Raw genomic sequence first — 19,984 nt, 5'->3', positions numbered from 1 at the left:
AGCTTTCCTAAAATCCAGGGTACGCGTTTGACTACACTCAGCTTTTGCTTCCTTTAGAACCAAGAACTCAAGTACAACATGGTCGCTTTCCCCCAGGGTTCCTGTAACTGCTACTTTATCCACTAAGTCATCTCTGTTGGTTAGGATCAAGTCAAGGATAGCCGATCCTCTAGTTCCTTCCTCTACTTTCTGTAGGAGGAAGTTATCCGCCACACAAGTCAGGAATTTCCTGGAGGGGCCATGTTTTGCAGAATTTGTCTCCCAACAAATATCGGGGAAATTGAAGTCCCCCATTACTACTACATCATGTTTCCTTAAAACATTGGCTATTTGCTTTTCAATCCTTGTCTTCTCCTTGATTGGGTGGCCGGTAGTAGACTCCGACCACCAGGTTACTTTTATTCTTTGCTCCATTTATTTCAACCCAGATGCTCTCGATGGGGCTACCAAGCTCCTCCTCCTGTATTTCCGTGCAGAGATATGTATTTTTCACATACAGTGCAACCCCACCTCCCTTTCTGTTCCTCCTGTTCTTTTTGAACAAGTTATATCCTTCAATTGCTGTATTCCAGTCATGAGAGTCATCCCACCAAGTCTCAGTTATACCTATCAGGTCATAATTTCCCTCTTGTATTAAGAGTTCAAGTTCGTTCTGTTTGTTTCCCATACTCTGGGCATTAGTATACAGACATCGAAGACCATGTGCTTCATAGTCTGGCTTTCTTCCTACATGTGTCTGAAGACTATTATTGGGCGCTATCAGAGCTGTTCTCTCCATTGCAGTGCATGCGCCTACGTCCATTGTTACCCCCAACGTTACATCTCTCTTTCCCGTAGGATTCAGTTTAAAGCCCTCCTGATGAAGTTCTTCATGCTGTGGCCAAACACATTCTTCCCATCCTTTGTGAGGTGCAACCCGTCCCTAGCCAACAGCCCATCTTCCAGGAAGTATAGCCCATGGTCCCAGAATCCAAATATCTCTCGTCAGCGCTACCTTCGTAGCCAGTCATTCACCCGGAGTATTTTTCGTTCCCTTTCTATCCCTCTTCTAACTACTGGAAGGATGGATGAGAAAACTATCTGGCCCCCAAAGTTCTTGAGTTTCCTTCCCAAAGCTTCAAAGTCTGACGTGATCTCTTCGTAGCTCCGCTTGGCGGTATCATTTGTTCCCACATGGATGAGAAGAAAGGGATACCTGTCAGTGGGCTTTATGAGTGCAGGCAACCTTTCAGTCACGTCTCTAATCTGTCCTCCTGGGAGACAACATACCTGGCGAGTCCACGGGTTTTTGTGACATACTTGGGTCTCGATCCCACGCAGCAAGGAGTCTCCCACTACTACCACTCTTCTCTTCTTCTTCTTGTAGGCCTGGGTTTCATCGCCTCTGTTTGACTGACCTTCAGCCTCTTGTTCACTCTCATGCAGGTTCCCCTGTGATTCTTCCTCTGCAGGCTGTCCTCCAGTCTCATCCGCAAATACCTGGAATCGCTTCCACAGCTCCACTGCTTCCACTGGTGCAGAGTGGCGTCTAGTTCTTCTTCTCCTAACTGTCACCCTTTTCCAAGGAGTATCCTCTACTCCATTTTTCTTCACCTCAGCATTTCCCACTGCCTCATCTTGCTGTTGCTCTTCAAGCTTCTGGTCTTCCCTTTGCTGCTGTAGTTCCCGCATTCTGTCCAAGAACTCTTCGTGTTCTCTTATTCCCCGGAGGGTCGACAGTCGCCGCTCCAGTCCACTTACTTTTTCTTCCAGCAGCGTGATCAACTTGCACTTGTTGCAGGTGTAGGCCATGTTGTTCTCAGGCAAGAAAACAAACATTGCACACACCTTGCAGGTCACCACCACCGGAGAGTCTTGTCCTTCCATAGCCTCTTTTCCCTTTTTGTGTCTAGCTTTGTGATTGTTCTAGACTAGCCTGTGCCTGCTCCTCTACTCAGTAGAGGTTAAAAGCAGAGTCCCACTGGTGTGAAAGTGTGTGTTACAAGACAAATAAATGGAAAAAAGTTAGTTAAAAAATAATAATAAAAAAAATGTTAGGGGCCTCCCCCTTGACCTCCCCTGCCGAACTCCCCTGGCCAACTCCTGTTTGCTCCCCCTGTTCACTCGCTCTGGTTGCTCGCTCTCTGGGAGCTTGCCTGCTTCTGTAGTCCCTGGACCAGCTGGAGCAGCTTGTCACAGAGAGGAAGGCCACGATCTCTTCTCGATCATCCCAGAATGCAGGACATGGAATAACGGGCTCAAGTTACAGGAAGCCAGATTCCGGCTGAACATCAGGAAAAAATTCCTGACTGTTAGAGCAGTATGACAATGGAACCAATTACCTAGGGAGGTAGTGGGCTCTCCCACCCTGGAGGCAATCAAGATGAAGCCACTTGTCAGGGATGCTTTGGCTTGGATTCCTGCACTGGGCAGGGGGTTGGGCTCAATAGTCTTATAGGCCCCTTTCAACCCTACTATTCTATGATGATCTTAGAGCCTAATTCAGCAAAGCATCATACTTTTTGTGTCTCTTCTCTGCATTGGTATAAAATGTTCCGGCAACACACTTCAGAAAATGGGAACATATGAAGGAGTAAGGCAGTAGGTAAATGTGAAGATTGTGTTAGAGTGAAGATGTTCTTCTAATCCAGGGGTGTGCAACACATGGCCTGTGGTCATTCTTGCCCCCCACCCGTACCTGCTGCTGAATTTGCCACCGCCAAAAAAGCAGAAATTTTACAACCAAACAGGGCACACGGGAAGCGTGCACTTTGTTTACAAGCAGAATCCTGCTCAGAGTGCAATTCTGCTTTCAAACAAGGTTGGTGCTCCCCGTGCACCTTGCTTACTTGAGAAATTGCAGTGTTTTTGCTTCTACAGTGGCAATTTCAGCGGCAATTTCAGTGGGAGTGGAGTATGGCCCCTGGTGGGTTCCAGGATGGAGGAAGTGTGGCCCCATGACCCCAGAAGCTCTCCACCCCTGTACTAATCCTTTAGTCACATGCTATCTCACAACTTCAGTATGGACCATCCACACTTGCTGCATTGTAGCAGATATATAGCATGCCATCAGGGTAACATAAGAAGCTCCCGACCTCTTGGGAAGAGCCCACCCTGTGATTCCTCCCTATGCCTTTTCGGACTCTGTTCAAGAAGGCTGTTGCTAAATCAGATTATTACAATCCAAACTGAAATGAAAGAGGTCTGAAATGTACTATAAAGATTAGATAAATCTTCAAATTACCTTTGGAGCCAGGGGCCAAGGCGGCTCTCTTGATGGCATATGTTTTGAGACACCGTTCAAAGGTGTCATCCCAAAGAGCCACAATTCCATCTTTGCCTCCAGTTACAAATCCCTGAAAAATATTAGAAAATGAACAGGAAACCTATTCTGTAGACAGTATAAGTATTTAATTTAAATATTAACCTTGCTCATCTTTTGTCCCACTTTTGCATCCATGGAGAGCATTCCTACAGCTATAGCTATCTTCACTAACTATGCTGAACATAAAATCACTAAATCATAATTGAATTCAAGGTCAAGATGAATATATATTTTACATTCAGATCAAAGGGAATAACATTTTAGTGGTGCCTTCTGCTTAGAATGTGCCAGAAATTCTATTCTATCTCCCAAACTGAATCGCTACAAACGGTACCCCTGATACCATTTGTGGTGTTAAGAGAAGTGAATTTGTCTATTATGAAAATAAACACAATATTGTTTCATCCTCTGTGCTCCTTTCTCACATGAAATGGATTGAATAAATTCTGGGCTAAGCATCTGTAGACATGACAAGGAACTAATAACTTCAAACACCATTTGGCAAGGTGACTTGACCCCTAGCATAGCCTTTCCCAACTTGGTGCCCTCCAGATATGTTGGACTGGCCAATGGCCATGCTAATTATGGGAGCTATGATCCAACACATCTGGAGGGCACTAGGTTGGGGAAGGCTGCCCTAGCACCTTATATGCATGGGTTTTCAGTTGTCTCAGTCATTCCAATAGGGTAGAATTGCTCCCCAATGTTATAGGAGTAAAAACATAGATTTTTCACTAAATTAAGGGGAGGCCTTCTGACACACCACATGTCAATTCATGCCTCATCATAGCTGAAGACTACCTGGAACAAGGAGTTGTGGAAGACTGACACAAAAGTTTCATGATATTTTTTCAGTGCTGTTGGGATGTATTTGTCCCCAGCAGTTGATGGAGGGTTAGAAAAAAAAGCGAAAAATTTCACTGGGCTTGCCAATGCCCTTAGGCATACCTAAAGTAGCTCTTTAGATTTTGGTGTTGCATTTCTTCTGAAAGAAGTATTATCAATTCATATTCAATATAAGTCACTTACTTTTTCTAGCGCATGCATGCTGAACACTGGGCCATCGTGTGCTTTTACAGTTTTTATGAGGAACAGATCTCTCCATATACACACATCCCCAGTTGAAGTTCCAGAGAATCCCATCTCTTCTGTCCAGCCATAAACTGCACACATCATTGTATCGACCTTCCCCATTGGACCCACATAACCCTTTTTCCCAATCAGTCCACCTCCTTAAAGTAAAATAAAAACAAATTATTACATATAAATTTAAACATAATTTTCTAAAAGACCACATAGAACAATTTTTAATCAAATTTAATATTCATTTTAATTGCTAGTTTTATTCATTAAATGTGTAGTTTCCTCTATCCAGAAATCTCAGGGCAAGCTATCTATATGATTTATCCATAAACCATAAATACAAAGCTGAGAGAAAATGCATACATCTGTAAACGGATTTAGGCTTAGCTTGCAATCCCATGCACACTTAGAGATGAGTAAAGTCTGTAGAAATCAGAGTGTTTTAGTTGTGAGAATATATAGAATCACACTATGTCAACGAGACAAGAGAATGAGATGTACAATTCTATACAAGTCTATTCAGAAATAATCCCCATTGAGCTAAGTGAGACTTATTTCCAAGTAAATGAGCATACAATTGCAGACTAACTGTATTCTGTGTGACCGCCTCTGTCCATAGGATCAAGCTCTGAAATACCAGTACTGGGATAAGGTGTTCTCCTTATGCAGGCACTGAGTATTCTGGTGCACAGAAATTAAAGTAACTTTTCAAAGTAATATGGTAATGCCTTAAATAATTTTTTCTTACCTGCTCTTCGCCAGAACTTTATGTGTTTAATTCCAGCTGTGATGAGTTTATCCGGCATGTAGGGGTTAATCTTAACAACAAAGATCTTGTCTTTGCTTCCCCTAAAACATAATACAAAATATTTTCACTTTGATACGGGGAAAAGCTTTCTCCCTGGCAATACAGTTAAGAAAAAACAAGATCTTCAAGAACTGTGCACATTGAAATAGTGAAGTTAAAATGGTCCCAAATGGCTAGTGATGGATCCACGTGTTAGCAATAATAGAAGAAACTTCTATTAAAAGTCTAATTTTCAAAACTATGACCTTGGATTCTATTTTTATTTTCTGCAACTGCCATAGAAAAGACAAAATAGTAAAATACATATTCAACCATTTACTAAGTAACATATATCTAACTAAAAAAAAAAAGCCAATATAATGTAATTATATTTCTTTGTTATAATATGCCAGTGAAATATATGGCTGTGATTATTATGTTAGATTACAATAATTGTTTCAGCAAGTTTGGATCATTTATACATTCATGGCAGACCCTGAGCTACCATTTTCAAAAGCCTATATTTGGCATTAAAAACACCTCTGCTATATAAAAAAAATGCAGGTTGGTTCCAGGATTTCCCACACCAGTGAGATTACTCTCAGGTGCAGTTTGCTCAAGACACTCTGACCAGCAGGAAGGGGGGAGGTGGAAGGTGATTTTCACTGATTTCTCTCTCCCTGCGCAGCCCCCAGTGCCACATGCCACACTGTTATGAAGGTCCCCCAACTCTCCAGAGCAGATTTTTGGAGGGGACGTAGAGGGCTGCAAGGGGAGGGGAGAATCAGTGAACATCACCTCCTCCTTCCCCGCTATTCTGCCAGCAGAAATGCTCCACTGGTTCAGAAGCCTTCTGCAGATGGAAGAAGCCATGGAGAGCCAGTGTGGTGCAGTGGCTAGAGTGTTGGACTGGGAGTTGGGAGATCCAGGTTCTAGTCCCCACTCAGCCAAGGAAGCTCACTGGGTGACTTTGGGCCAGTAACAGACTCTCAGCCCAACCCACGTCACAGGGTGGTTGTTGTGAGGATAAAATGGAGGAAAAGGAGGACTATGTACGCCTCCTTGGGTTCCTTAAGGAGGAAAAAAGGCGGGATATAAATGTAATAAATAAATAAATTACTGAAATGCTCAGCCATGATGGTGTTTACTCATCAGCGTGCATGCGCCCATCTGTTTTGGCATCGCCTTGGCTAAAGTATCCATTTTGTTTCAGAAGGCTGTGTAAGCAAGGGGCTTGGAGGTAGCCAGGAGCATAAACGTCCTGTTGGTAATGTGCAGGCTACTACAACTTGATGCATTTAAAATGCATGACCTGTGTGTCCTCTGCTGTAACAGAATGAATAGGAACTGCCCTCATGAAAGTGTGAAAACAGTGGGAACTCCTGGTAAATGTAAATGCCTTCTTAATAACCAGGTCACCACTATGGTGAAATAGAATGTTTTTAAAATTAAGGTTCAGCAGATTGTGTTTATTGCTGGAACTGGCTGTACCAGTGCTAGAGTTTCATGGTGGTTAGGATTCTCTGATGAGTAAGGATTGGTCAGTGGGTTTCCAAGGACACTTATGACAGTTGGAAGTTGGGGACTGAGGGGAAGGGAGTTAGATGACTTTGTGTGTGCTGGTTTATTATTTTACTTGGCCTTCAAAGGATGTGAATTGTTGTTACTGTTAATTAATAAGAAAATAAAACATTATTATTTATCCAGTGTGGCTTAATGGAGGTCAATACCCACAAGAACTGGAGCTAGCAGTTTATACAGCAGCAACATAGTTGCCTGGTATGCTTTGTGTACAGGGTAACAGAAGAAAAATTCCCCAAGTGGTGGTAGCAGGCTTGTAACACCTCACTTCTGCAGCAAGAGGAGTCATATCCACCACCACACCAAAGTCTCCTGAAGGGTAACTTGAACTGGCCAGTCTACAGCCCTGGCATGAAAAATCCTTCAATCCTGGACTATTTTCACCGCCAAACAGATCATTCGGTTAAGATACCCCCAGGCTATCCCTTGGGTATCCTTTGTTCTCTTCCTGCTTATCTCTCAGAAGCATGATTTGTTATGCTTAATTAGCCAGTCTAAAATTCAGTAATGAAACCAGGAAACAAAGGAAGGCTCCTATTCATTCCATAACCGAGGTATTAGGATATTTGATGGTAATATGGTGCATCCCATTACCGAAAAGACTGGAAGCCAGGGTAACCATTGTTATCTGTGAATTACCAAGTGATTGTGACCAACCATGAAGTGAAGCCCTTTGCTTTCCTGCTCTGAAACAGATACCTGCTGTGACTTCCTTCGGTTCTCAGTCTCTCCTGATATTGCTCTAAATCTGTCTATTCTGCCTTTCGGATGGCCAACCCTTTACCACCAACACTCACATTTTCCCACTGCATCTAGGCCTCCAGAGATCATCCCACCATTACCCAAGCATCCTCTCGCTCCTTATTTGACAAACTATAATTTCTCTGTCATTTCTTGCTCTATTCTTGCTATTAGGAAACATAAGGCAAAAAGTCTGCTAATCCAGTGCCAGGGTAGTACACTAACCAACCTTTCCTTTCTGTAAACACCTGCGTGAAATAAAAATATGTATTCTTCATACTTAAGCTTTGTTAGTGTTCTTGAGTTTATTTCCCCACTTTATTTAAGTGCTGTGTACAATATGCCTCAGCTTAAGATCCTGGTAGTTCTATATCATTTGAGAACATGTGTATAGATGTGGCTACATATTTGTGTGATTGAAGACACATGAAGCAGATCTGGTAACAGAGTCCTTCCATCTGCAGGAGGCTCTGGATCCAAGCCTGTATCTTTACCTTAAAAGGCCTGGTTCACACACTAGGCTTTCTCCACATGGCTATGCACCTGAATACACAATAATGTCAAGGGTTTAGCAATGTGAAACAAGTCATCAGCCTGCTAAGAAACTGTTATCCTTGTCTGCAATAACAGATACATGTTTACATCTTAATCTGTGAATAATAAATTACGGCTATACTCTGAAAGTCCTGACTATCACAGTGGTAATTAGTCATGATGGGTTCTAGTATCAGTTATTTTATTCATGTTATTTATTTAGTTTGTGTACTTGCCTTTTGGTTTGGACCAGACACATGGCAGCTATTAAATGAACTGCTATGTAAAGGTCTCAGAGGGCAAGTCTGGTGATCTTCTCCCTGTGCATAATGGGTGAGCAAAAGTGTTCCTTCCCATCCCACCTACTAGATGCTCTTGTCCTGCTTGTGGGCCTGCTGGACATCCATCATTGGGTAAGGCCTATGCACATAAAGTCAAATGTACAATAAGCCTGAATTGCAGTCATTTCCAGGATTCACTGTGGGATATCATTTGTGCAATTAGGACCTACATTCTATGCATATTATATCCATGCTGGGTTGTCCAGTGGCTTGGGAAGGCATAACCTCATCTTCCCACTGTGCGTACGGAGATCATCCAAACAAGCCCAGAGTTCTTGTACTTTTTTTCCTGGCCAATGCTACTTGAATTTTGCTTTAGCTAGATTCCATAATTAAGCTAGACTCTTACCTTACTGCTGAAAGCTTCTCTCCTTTTCTCCAGTCCCAAAGAACAATAGTGTGATTGTCATCTATTCCAACTGAAGCTAACCGTTTGCCATCCACTAACAAGGGAAATATATGATAAGAATGACAGGGCTAAATCATTACTCTGTAACCAGCAAGATGTTGATTGTTGTTTGCCCCTGTATGCCCACATTTATTCTTTACAATCCATTCCCATGTCTGTTAGGCATGTCATTCATTGCACCTTGCCAGAATCCCTCCAAAACCACCTCTCTAGACTTTCAGCATACTGATTAATAATCATTGCCTACTAATAAATGTGTATTTTGATGCTGTTTTTATGTCTCACTATGAATGACAGTGATGAAAGATATGTAGTTTGGTTCCCTAACAAAATAACCTTTTTGTTAACAATAATTCAAACTGTATATTTTACTATTATAAAATTCTGACATAGGCATTGCCAAAAGTAGCATATGCTTCCAATAGTAGCATACAAAGTCTCAATGAAGTCTATGGATTTTTTGTGCATTTAGGACACTTATGTGAGAAACTGAAAACCTTTCAGCTGAGCAGTTGCTAAAACAGATGAACAAAAACAGGCCCAATGGAATAAAACAGAATTGCTCATTTGTAATGCAGTGTTCAGTCACATTTAGGAGTGATGGCAAAAAGCCTAAGTAAGACTTTTCTACAAGATAACGATTGTAAAGGTAGCTTTTTAGTATTAACTTTCCTCATAGATAAGAGTAAAATATTTCAGTTGTTCAGGTATCAATATAATAGTGATCTACTCTTATGATCAAGGAAGCTGTGTCACATTGTTAAGGACTGTAGTTTCAGAAAAACAAGATAATCATAAATACCTGAAAAGTCAACAGCACAGACACCAAATTGGTGATAGCCCTTTAATACTGATAGTGGTTTGATTGTCTCTGTATCCCAAATGTGGATTGAGCAATCCCGACCAACCTTAAACGGAAAAGATTGAACATATTATTTCATATTGCAATATTTTCATTTCATTCATACATCCATATATTATATTTCTATACTGCCTCATAGCTGAAGCTCTCTGGGTGGTTCACCATAATTAAAAATATTTTTTTAAAAATAATTTTTGCTTATGTAAGGAATTACATCAGAGATAAAACAAATGTAAAAAAATCCAAGAGGTATAACAGGAACAATAATACGACAACCTTTTATTTCTCCATAACATCTATTTTCTAACAGAAAGACATTGTTAGAAAATAGATGTTATAGAGAAATAAATTGAAGTTTTAATTCTATTTAAATAATTGCAAACATTTTGCAAACAAATAATTGCAATCATCATTAACAACAACAATTTTATTGTATTAGCCATTGGTCTTGGCAATTTCCAGAAAGACTTTCCATACACAATTTCCATTACAAAAGTTACAATGAAATAAGATAAAAGTTTTAAAAAATATATTTTATCCAGTACAATAAAATGTTAACTTAAACCAGAAAGAACTGTCATCTATTATATTAAGGAATCCCCTATGAGCTATCCTGATCCTTTCCATTTCTTTCACCTGGAGTTCCCATGCAACAAAAGCATGCAAAGCTTTTCTATAAATCACAAAATGGTGAGAGTTTTCCAGTAAAAAATAAGAAAAAAAAGATGCTTTTCTAACCAGAACAGGTTGTTAATTTAAACAAAATATTTTCCAATTTTTTTTTCATAGACCTGTCATATAAAGGGCATTTCAGCATGTGATTACTTATATTCTCCATCTGATTCAATTTACATATACAGGTCTACCATCCAACAAAGCAGGAAGCATGATCTGAAAGCATATTTCAAAAAGGGGAGGGGGATCAAATCTTCACAATACATAGATGGTCCCTTTTAAAAGGCAATACCATAAAAACGTTAGATTGTTACAACACCCATATCACCCTCATAAAGCCTGTCTCAGACCATCCACATAGGATTGCGTCCTTAGTTCTTTTTTGCCTAGACAACCTCAAAGTACTTTGGTACAATTATATACCTGTAAAATGTCACCTTGATTTTCCCACTCTATTTGAAGAAAAATATGCCTATTTTATCAACGATTCATCAGGTATGCATGTTTGTGAAATTTCAACAACACATGTATCCATGCTTTAATTGGGGGCCATCTTATCTCTGCTCAAAGGGCAGGTGCTGGGGTCTCGGGGGGAAATCCTAAAAGTCTCTGCAGAAATTTATTCTGTTCTGTTTCCAGTGCTCTAATGCATATTTCATTATCACCCCATGTATCCAAATCATACAGTGATGAAAAAAATACTTCAGCTTGGAATATTTTTAGGTTTGGAACTATCATTCATCCATCCTTTGTATGTATAAACATTTAAAATAGCTCCACTTATCTGTTTGGCCTTTGCAGTACTTGATTCAATGCGCTTTTGTGTCATATTTCTAGAAAATAGCTGATGTTAACTTCATTGGAATTGCAGGGAAGGCTACTGATAAAGAGCAGAGGAAGCTGCTCCAGCTGGTCTAGGGGCTATAGAAGCAAGTAAGCTCCCAGAGAGCGAATGATCAGAGCCAGCGGACAGGAGCTGGCCAGGGGAGTTCGGAAGGGGAGGTCCCTAACGTTGTTTTAAATTTATTTTTCTTGTAACACACACTTCCATACCAATGGGACTCTGTTGTTAACCTCCAGTGAATAGAGGACAAAGCGTAGGCTATCCCAGTACAATGAGAAAGCTAGAAACATAAAGGGAATAGAGTCTATGGAAGGAAAAGATTCTCCAGTGGTGGTGACCTGCAAGGTTTGCGCAAGGTTTGTTTTCTTGCCGGAGAACAGCATGGCCTACACATGCAACAAGTGCAAGTTGATTACACTGTTGGAAGAAAAAGTAAGAGGACTGGAGAGGCAAGTGGCGACCCTCAAGGGAATAAGAGACCATGAAGACTTCTTGGACAGAACGGTTGAACTACAGCAGTAAAGTGAAGAACAGAAGCTAGAAGAGCAGTAGCAAGCTGAGGCAGAAGAGGTAAATGCTGAAGTGAAGAAAAATGAACTAGAGCATACTCCTTGGAAAAGGGTGACAGGAGCAGAAGAACTAGAAGCCACTCTGTACCAGTGGAACTATGGAACTGTTTTTTGAGGATGAGACTGGAGGACAGCCTGCAGAGGAAAAATTACAGGGGACCACACATGAGAGCAAGCAAGATGCTGAAAGTCAAAGAAGTGGAGACAATGAAACCAAGGCCTACAACAAGAAGAGTAGTAGTAGTGGGAAATTCCTTGTTGCATGGGATTGAGACCCAAGTATGTCGCGAAGACCGATGGACTCGCCAAGTGTGCTGTCTCCCAGGAGGACGGATTAGAGACGTGACTGAAGGGTTGCCTACACTCATAAAGCCCAATGTACCCCTGTCTTCTCATCCATGTGGGAACAAATGATACCGCCAAGTGGAGCTACAAAGAAATCATATTAGACTTAGAAGCTTTGGGAAGGAAATTCAAGAACTTCGGGGCCCAGATAGTTTCCTCATCCATCCTTCCAGTAGTTAGAAGAGAGATAGAAAGGGAAAGAAAAATACTCCAGGTGAATGACTGGCTACGAAGGTGGTGCTGACAAGAGAGATTTGGATTCTGGGACCATGGGCTATACTTCCTGGAAGATGGACTGTTGGCAAGGGATGGACTGCACCTCACAAAGGCTGGGAAGACTGTGTTTGGCCACAGCATGAAGAACTTCATCAGGAGGGCTTTAAACATAGAGGGAGACATAAAGTTGGGGGTAACAATGGACGTAGGCTCATGCACCACAATGGAGAGAACAGCTCTAATGGCGCCACATAATTGTCTGCAAAAACATGTAGGAAGAAAGCCAGACTATGAAGCACATGGTCTTCGATGTCTATATACTAATGCCCAGAGTATGGGAAACAAACAGAACGAACTTGAGCTCCTAATACAGGAGGGAAATTATGACTTGATAGATGTAACTGAAACCTGGTGGGATGACTCCTATGACTAGAATACAGCAATTGAAGGATATAACTTGTTCAAAAAGAACAGAAGGAACAGAAAGGGAGGTGGAGTTGCACTATATGTTAAAAATACATATCTCTGCACAGAAATACAGGAGGATGAGCTTGGTAGCCCCATCAAGAGCATCTGAGTTAAATGGAGCAAAGAATAAAAGAAACATGGTGGTCGGCGTCTACTACCCATCACCCAATCAAGGAGAAGACGATGATGAAACTTTTGAAGAGCAAATTGCCAAGGTTTCAAGGAAGCATGTAGTAGGAGTAATGGGGGACTGCAATTTCTCTGATATTTGTTGGGAGAAAAATTCTGCAAAACATAGCCCTTCCAAGAAATTCCTGAATCGTGTTTCTGATAACTTTGTCTTATAGAAAGTGGAGGAAGGAACTAGAGGATCGGCTATCCTTGACTTGATCCTAACCAACAGAGATGACTTAGTGGATAAAGTAGCAGTTACAGGAACTTCAGGGGAAAGCGACAACGTTATACTTGAGTTCTTGGTTCTATAGGAAGCAAAAGCCGAGTGTAGCCAAATGCTTACCCTGGATTTTAGGAAAGCTGATTTTAATAAACTCAGAACAATGATAAGAAAGGTCCCTTGGCAAGCGACTCTAATGAGAAAAGGAGTCCAAGATGGGTGGGAGCTTTTAAAAAAGCAAATTTTAAAGGCACAATTACAAACCATTCCAACAAGAAAAAAAAGGTGGAAGACAGCAGAAGAAACCAATGTGGCTTCACAAAAAGCTTAGGGATGACCTGAAAACAAAAAGGACACATTTAGGAAATGGAAGGAAGGCCAAGCTACAAAGGAAGAGTACAGGCAGGTAGCACAGGATTGCAGGAATGGCATCAGGAAGGCTAAAGCTGAGAACGAAGTGTTGTGAGCAAGGGATGCTAAAAGCAACAAAAAGGCTTTCGTCAGATATGTGCATAGTAAAAGACAGAGGACAGTAATGATGGTTCAGCTATTAAATAAGGATGGCAAAATGATAATAGATAACAAAGAAAAGGCAGAAGTGCTCAGTTCCTACTTTGGCTCAGTCTTCTCCCAAAAGAGGGTCTATGAGCCCCCTGGCAAAGGCGAAGTACAGGCTGAAGGGGCAGGATTGCAGCTTGAGATCAATAGGCATATGGTCAAGGAACACCTAATTACTCTGAATGAGTTCAAATCTCCAGGGCCAGATGAACTGCATCCTAGAGTAATAAAGGAACTGGCAGAACAACTCTCAGAACCGCTGTCTATTCTCTTTGAGAAATCATGGAGGATGGGTGAAGTGTCAGATCACTGGAGGAGGGCTAATGTTGTCCTTATCTTCAAAAAGGGTAAAAAGGAGGAACTTGGGAACTACAGACCAGTCAGTCTGACATCAATCCCTGGGAAAAGCCTGGAGCAGATTATAAAGCAATCGATCAGTAAACACCATGAAAACAATACAGTGATGACTCGAAGCCAACATGGATTTGTTAAGAACAAATCCTGCCAGATGAATCTGATCTCATTTTTTGATCAGGTAACCTCCCTTGTGGACCGTGGGAATGCTGTGGACATAATATACCTCGACTTCAGCAAAGCTTTCGACAAAGTACCCCATGATATCCTGATGAGCAAACTAGCTCAAAGTGGGCTAGATGAAACAACGATCCGGTGGATCCTCAGTTGGCTACACAATTGGACTCAAAGAGTGCTTATCGATGGGATCTTCTCAAACTGGGGAGAGGTAACAAGCAGGGTACTGCAGGGCTCAGTCCTGGGCCTAGTGCTCTTCAACATTTGTATTAATGACTTGGAGGAGGAGGTGCAGGGAATGCTGATCACATTTGCAGATGACACCAAATTGGGTGGGATAGCTAATACCCTGGAAGACAGAAACAACATTCTAAGTGATCTTGATAGGTTGGAGCACTGGGCAGAAAACAACAGAATGACATTTAACAGGGAGAAATGCCAAGTTCTGCACCTAGGAAAAAGAAACCAAATGCACAGTTACAAGATGGGGAATACTTGGCTCAACAACACTACAAGTGAGAAAGATCTTGGCAGACAAACTGGAGAGGGTTCAGAGGAGGGCAATGAAGATGATCAGGGGACTGGAAACAAAGCCCTATGAGGAGAGACTGAAAGAATTGGGCATGTTTAGCCTTGAGAAGAGAAGACTGAGGGGAGATATGATAGCACTCTTCAAGTACTTGAAAGGTTGTCACAGAGAGGAAGGCCACAATCTCTTCTCGATTCTCCCAGAGTGCCAGACACGGAATAATGGGCTCAAGTTACAGGAAGCCAGATTCCGGCTGAACATCAGAAAAAACTTCCTGACTCTTACAGCAGTACGACAATGGAACCAATTACCTAGGAATGTAGTGGGCTCTCCCACACTGGAGGCATTCAAGATGAAGCTGGACAGCCACTTGTCAGGGATGCTTTGACTTGGATTCCTGCACTGAGCAGGGGGTTGGACTCGATGGTCTTATAGGCCTCTTCCAACCCCACTATTCTATGATTCTATGATGATTCTATGATATGCTAACCCACCTCTCCCAAAGCAATATAAATGCCAAATGAAGCTGGACTAGAAATGCTTAATGATACATAATAATTTAGAGATATAAATAAATAAAAATAGTGATTATATTAAGGCAAAGACACTCAAAGATACAAGAAAGTTGACAATGAATTCTGGGTAAGTGATGTCAAAAAATAATTAGCAAAGAATTCTGGATAATACCTAAGGAAGGATGCTGAATTAATGCCCATTACTTGGGGTCAAGGGGTATTTGAGGAATGAAGAGTTTGTAAAACATAATGTTTGGTCTAAATATTTTTTTCTGAAGAGTGTTGAGTTGTAAAACTCAGGGTCAAAGGCATAAGTAGAGTTTTGCTTATCAGTTAATGGTCAATAATTAATGGTCAATATATATTGTACAGGGTATAAAACACTAGAAACTTGATATATAGATGTTTGGGAAAGTTTATAGAATTAGAATTTAAGCAGTAAATTTTGAGATGGGAGTTGTTTGTTCAAAGATAGATTATAGATTCAATCTGTATGCTGACTCAAGCCTCTTTTTCTATGCTTAACTGTGTACCCACTTACCTGGGAGCAAGCACCATTGAATTAAGTGCAACACACTTCTGAGTAGACAAGCATTGGATTGCACTGTTAATCTCACTGGAATTTTTGAGGGCTTGAGACTGAGCTCAAATATATGGGGCAGTAAACAATGAAGTAATGTTGCAGAATGTGTATAAATCTGCTCTGACGTTTGGGGCATATCAGCTTCTTTACGATCTCAAAGCTCACCAAGCTATGCACCTACCTATCAGCTGGACAGCCTAGTAAGAGCTGGGTAAGAAACCTGGAATTTAGAGAACTCTCCCTTTTAAACTTTTAAGACTTTAAAGATCGAGACTGAAATCTTTTATATAAGAAAAGTTTAAGAAATACTGTGTCCCTTTAAACTATTAAGAACTTGGAATCTCATGCATTTCTTATTGCTAAAGAATTACTGTTTTAGCCTACATGGTTGTATTTTGAGGTCATATTTTATTGAAAATATTTAGATTATTTAATAAAAATGGGAAATGGTTCTAAAGATTTTTCCCTTCCTAATTCTTGTTAGTACAAAACCAAAATTGAACCCAGCCTGTGGCATATTCTGGTGTACTTATTGTCTGAAGTTCTAAATTGGTAAAGTTAACTTGCAGACAAGGACTTCCTGCAAGTGCCATCCAAATGTCCAGCAGTTACCATGCCGCTCCCCCAGGAGAATTCCCTTGTTATTTCTGATCCCTGATTAAGGATAATAAGGGGATTCCCCTTCATGCCACTCATGCCTCTTGCCTCTCATTGGGAGGATTCTTCTCCCTCCTTCTTCTCCAGACCACTAGTATCCTCCAGGCCACGGTCAGGGTTTAGGGAGTGGAGTGGGTGAGGCCATGGAGGAAGCCCAAGCCTCTGCAGTCTGGATGGGCAACCTTTATGGGCCAGACTAGGCTTGCAGGCTGGAGGTTCCCCATCCCTGGTGTAAGGTCCCTAGTGGATGCCTCTGCTAACAGGATCCCCTTGCAGCCTCCTGAAAATTTTCCTCAGAGGGTTGGGGGACCCTCCAGAACAGCATGGAAGGCAGCACAAGCAGCTGCAGGGGGAATCAGCAAAAACCCCTCCCTTCCTCTTCTGTTAGTGGAATGCATTGAAAGATCAAAGATGCTTCAGTTAACAGAAAGACTCCTTCTGTTTGCAGAAGGGAACCATTGGATACAACCCACTGGCTCTAATCCAGTAGTTTCAGTGTCCTCATAGGGACACCAATGGGTTTATGAGGCTCTGTACGTGCAGCTGCTTTAGCATTCCTTTATGTAAGCCACACAATGGAGAAACTCTTAAGTGGGAATAGAAGACTTTTCTTTATGGAAGAAAACAGGAAAGTTCCTACACAAAGAGATGCCAACATACAGTATGCAGTAGACTATCATTGCAATAGCTTACAGGTATAAATATGTTTCAAACTTCCAGCATAAACTCTTCTGTAGTCCAAGAAATCTATGTTTATTCTTTTTTCCTATGTGTCACAACAATGCTAGTCATGCCTTCTACAGCTGGAGTGCTTTCAAATGCTTTTTACAGATTCATACGACACAGATTTATGAAATATATTCATTTAGAAGCTCACTAAATTAACAAAGGCTTTCTAGTTCTCCTAAACATGAATCCTACCTGGCCTGTTGCCACATAGTCCTTTAAGGGATGAATAGCAAGACACAGAATGTCATCATCATGACCCAAATAAAAACGCTGTGTGTTTTGCTGCCGATTATATACTACACCCACTGCTGCAACATGGTACACAATTTCTCCAGTCTGGGTGTAAAATAAATTACTCCGACAATCATAGCCCCTGTAACTAATAAAACAGTTTGGCATTAAGACAATATTCATCATTACATAGTACGGGGGTGCAGAACCTCTTTCAGCCTGAGGGCCAAATACAATTTTGGAGAAGCTCTCAGGGGCTGCATTCCACTGGTGGGTGGGCCCAAAGGCAAAAGGGGTGAGGTCAAAATACCAGCATGTTTTACCCTAAAGCTCTTCCTGCCAGTAACTAAGCTTTAGGAGAGGCACTTCAAACTTTTAGAATGCGGGGGGGGGGGGGGTTTGCAGGGAAACTGCACAAAAGCCAGGAAGCCACCAAATAATTGGGGGTTAGGAAAAAGAGGAGGTGGCCATCTGGGAAACTCCAGAGGGCCAGATTGGGACATTGGATGGGCCAGATTTGGCCCTGGACATGAGGTTTATACCCCTAACACATCAACTAAACATTTTAGTTTTTAAGTTATACATGTGGGAATGACAAAACAAATTAGATTACATTAATAACTTCCTCTGCTAGTGACAATTGTAGGAGACAGAAAGAAATGTGAACATAGCTTATACAATTAGAAGAAAACGTCAATGCTTTCCTGTGTTTTGGAAGGGATAAATTATGATTGCTGGGGAACATGGGCAAGGGATGCTGTTGCACTTGTGTCCTGTTTGTGGGTTCCTGGTCGACAGCTGGTTGGGCACTGTATGAAAAGAATGGTGGATGAGATGTACCCACGGTCTAATCCAGCATGATTCTATGTTCTTATGACTATTATATGGAGGGTCTGTGAAAATGTTCCAGTTGGGATATCTGGCTTATTTTTACTTAAATGAGTAAGCCCTACAGATTTATTTCCTCCAAATTTACTTGGTAGAAGAATAACTCAAAAGAAAATGCATCTGACACATATAGTTATATAAACTGAATTAATTTGGTAAACATACAAAAAGCCAGGCTTTTATCAAGGAAGTCAATGTCAGCAAATAATAGATTTACAAATTCAATAAAAACAATTATTTCACCACCTCCCTAGTCCTAGTCCTTTCAAGTAAATGCTAGCATCAAATGGAAAAAGCAAACTTCATAATTCTAGTGAATTCTTTATATATTATATATACTTAGATATTAGTAGAAGGCCAAACTAGGTTTCATATTGGAAAATTTTGACTGAATTTCTTGTGTTTGTTAAAAAGAAGATAAATACAGCCTAGGATGGGGAAAGATTTGGATCAGGACCATGGTGATATGGTGGGGGGGGAGGGAAAGAGGCTGCTTTTACCTTAAAAAAAAAAGTAAGAGATTCAATCACGGATCTCCCAGTGTCATATCTAGTTTGGCAATTCCATGTCCAAATCGATGTATAGGAAAATAACCTGTCCTGTTTGCTTTTAGACAAAAATTCTGATTTACATACCCATGAACAAAGTGCAATCTTATACTATTGATTGGAGCCCGTTCTCTTCTTTTTGAGGCTGCAGTTTTTCGTTTTTCTTTGCATTGCTCTTTAAGCTGAGGTAGATCTTCTTTGTAAACCTTAGCAGAGAATATACAGGTTCTCTGTAATTGTGCATAGCTGAAAAGCAAACTTCTCTGAGGAATAGAACTTTATGGCTAATTTTCTTACTTTTCTACATGAATAGCATAATGGACATGGCTGCAATAATATTAGACAGTAATTGCAATACAATTAATTATAGTATGAAATAAAGAACTATGAGTAGATTTAACCTTTGCTGTTTCTGTTGCTATAAGTATTCTGAGAATCACATCAGTGTACTCAGACAGACCTTCCACTGAAGTTTACATACAGTCAGGGCCAGAAATATTGGAACAAGGATAACTGTTTTGGCAGTTGGCCTCTGTACACAACCACACTGAAGTTGAAAGGAAACACACCCAGATGGGAGCAAAGTCAGGACTTTCAGCTGTAATTCAAGGGGTTTGGCAAAAGTGGGGCACTAAGCATTCAGGAAGGACAACCAGTGGCATACACACACACCCATCGTTGGTGGCTCATAAGTAATGGAACAAACCAACATCATTTCAAACTTAAGGATCGCCTTTAATACCTGGATGAAAATCCTTTGCAGTCAATGACTGCCTGAAGTCTGGAACCCATGAACATGACCAAATGCTGAGTTTCCTCCCTCGACATGCTTTGCCAGGCCTTTACTGCAGCTGCCTTCAGCTGCTGCTTGTTTGTGGGTCTTTCTGCCTTCAGTCTTGTCTTCAGTCAGTGAAAAGCATGCTCTATTGGGTTGAGATCAGGTGACTGACTTGGCCATTGAAGAACATCCCACTTCTTTGCCTGGAGAAATTCTTGGGTAGCTTTTGCTGTTTTGTATGTTTTGGGTCATTATCCATCTGCAATATGAAGCGGCATCCTATC

General features: G+C 41.1%; 1 protein-coding gene across 2 annotated transcripts in view; it reads right to left on the bottom strand.

Moving 5' to 3' along the window:
- EML5 (EMAP like 5) overlaps positions 1-19,984 on the bottom strand; it is a 167,192-nt gene that overhangs the window by 83,446 nt on the left and 63,762 nt on the right. For both annotated transcript variants that reach the window (XM_084841133.1, XM_084841144.1), the window contains exons 13-19: positions 19,010-19,128; positions 17,448-17,634; positions 9,583-9,688; positions 8,721-8,814; positions 5,136-5,236; positions 4,334-4,536; positions 3,224-3,335 (exon numbers count right to left, since the gene is read on the bottom strand). In XM_084841133.1, the coding sequence (XP_084697259.1) occupies positions 3,224-3,335; positions 4,334-4,536; positions 5,136-5,236; positions 8,721-8,814; positions 9,583-9,688; positions 17,448-17,634; positions 19,010-19,128 (922 nt within the window). The remainder of the gene's footprint in view (positions 1-3,223; positions 3,336-4,333; positions 4,537-5,135; positions 5,237-8,720; positions 8,815-9,582; positions 9,689-17,447; positions 17,635-19,009; positions 19,129-19,984) is intronic.

Source organism: Heloderma suspectum, chromosome 1 (genome assembly GCF_057233095.1).
Source record: "Heloderma suspectum isolate Gila_16-S chromosome 1, 16-S_ref, whole genome shotgun sequence".
NCBI lineage: Eukaryota > Metazoa > Chordata > Lepidosauria > Squamata > Helodermatidae > Heloderma > Heloderma suspectum.
This window is presented reverse-complemented; position numbering and strand designations above follow the sequence as displayed.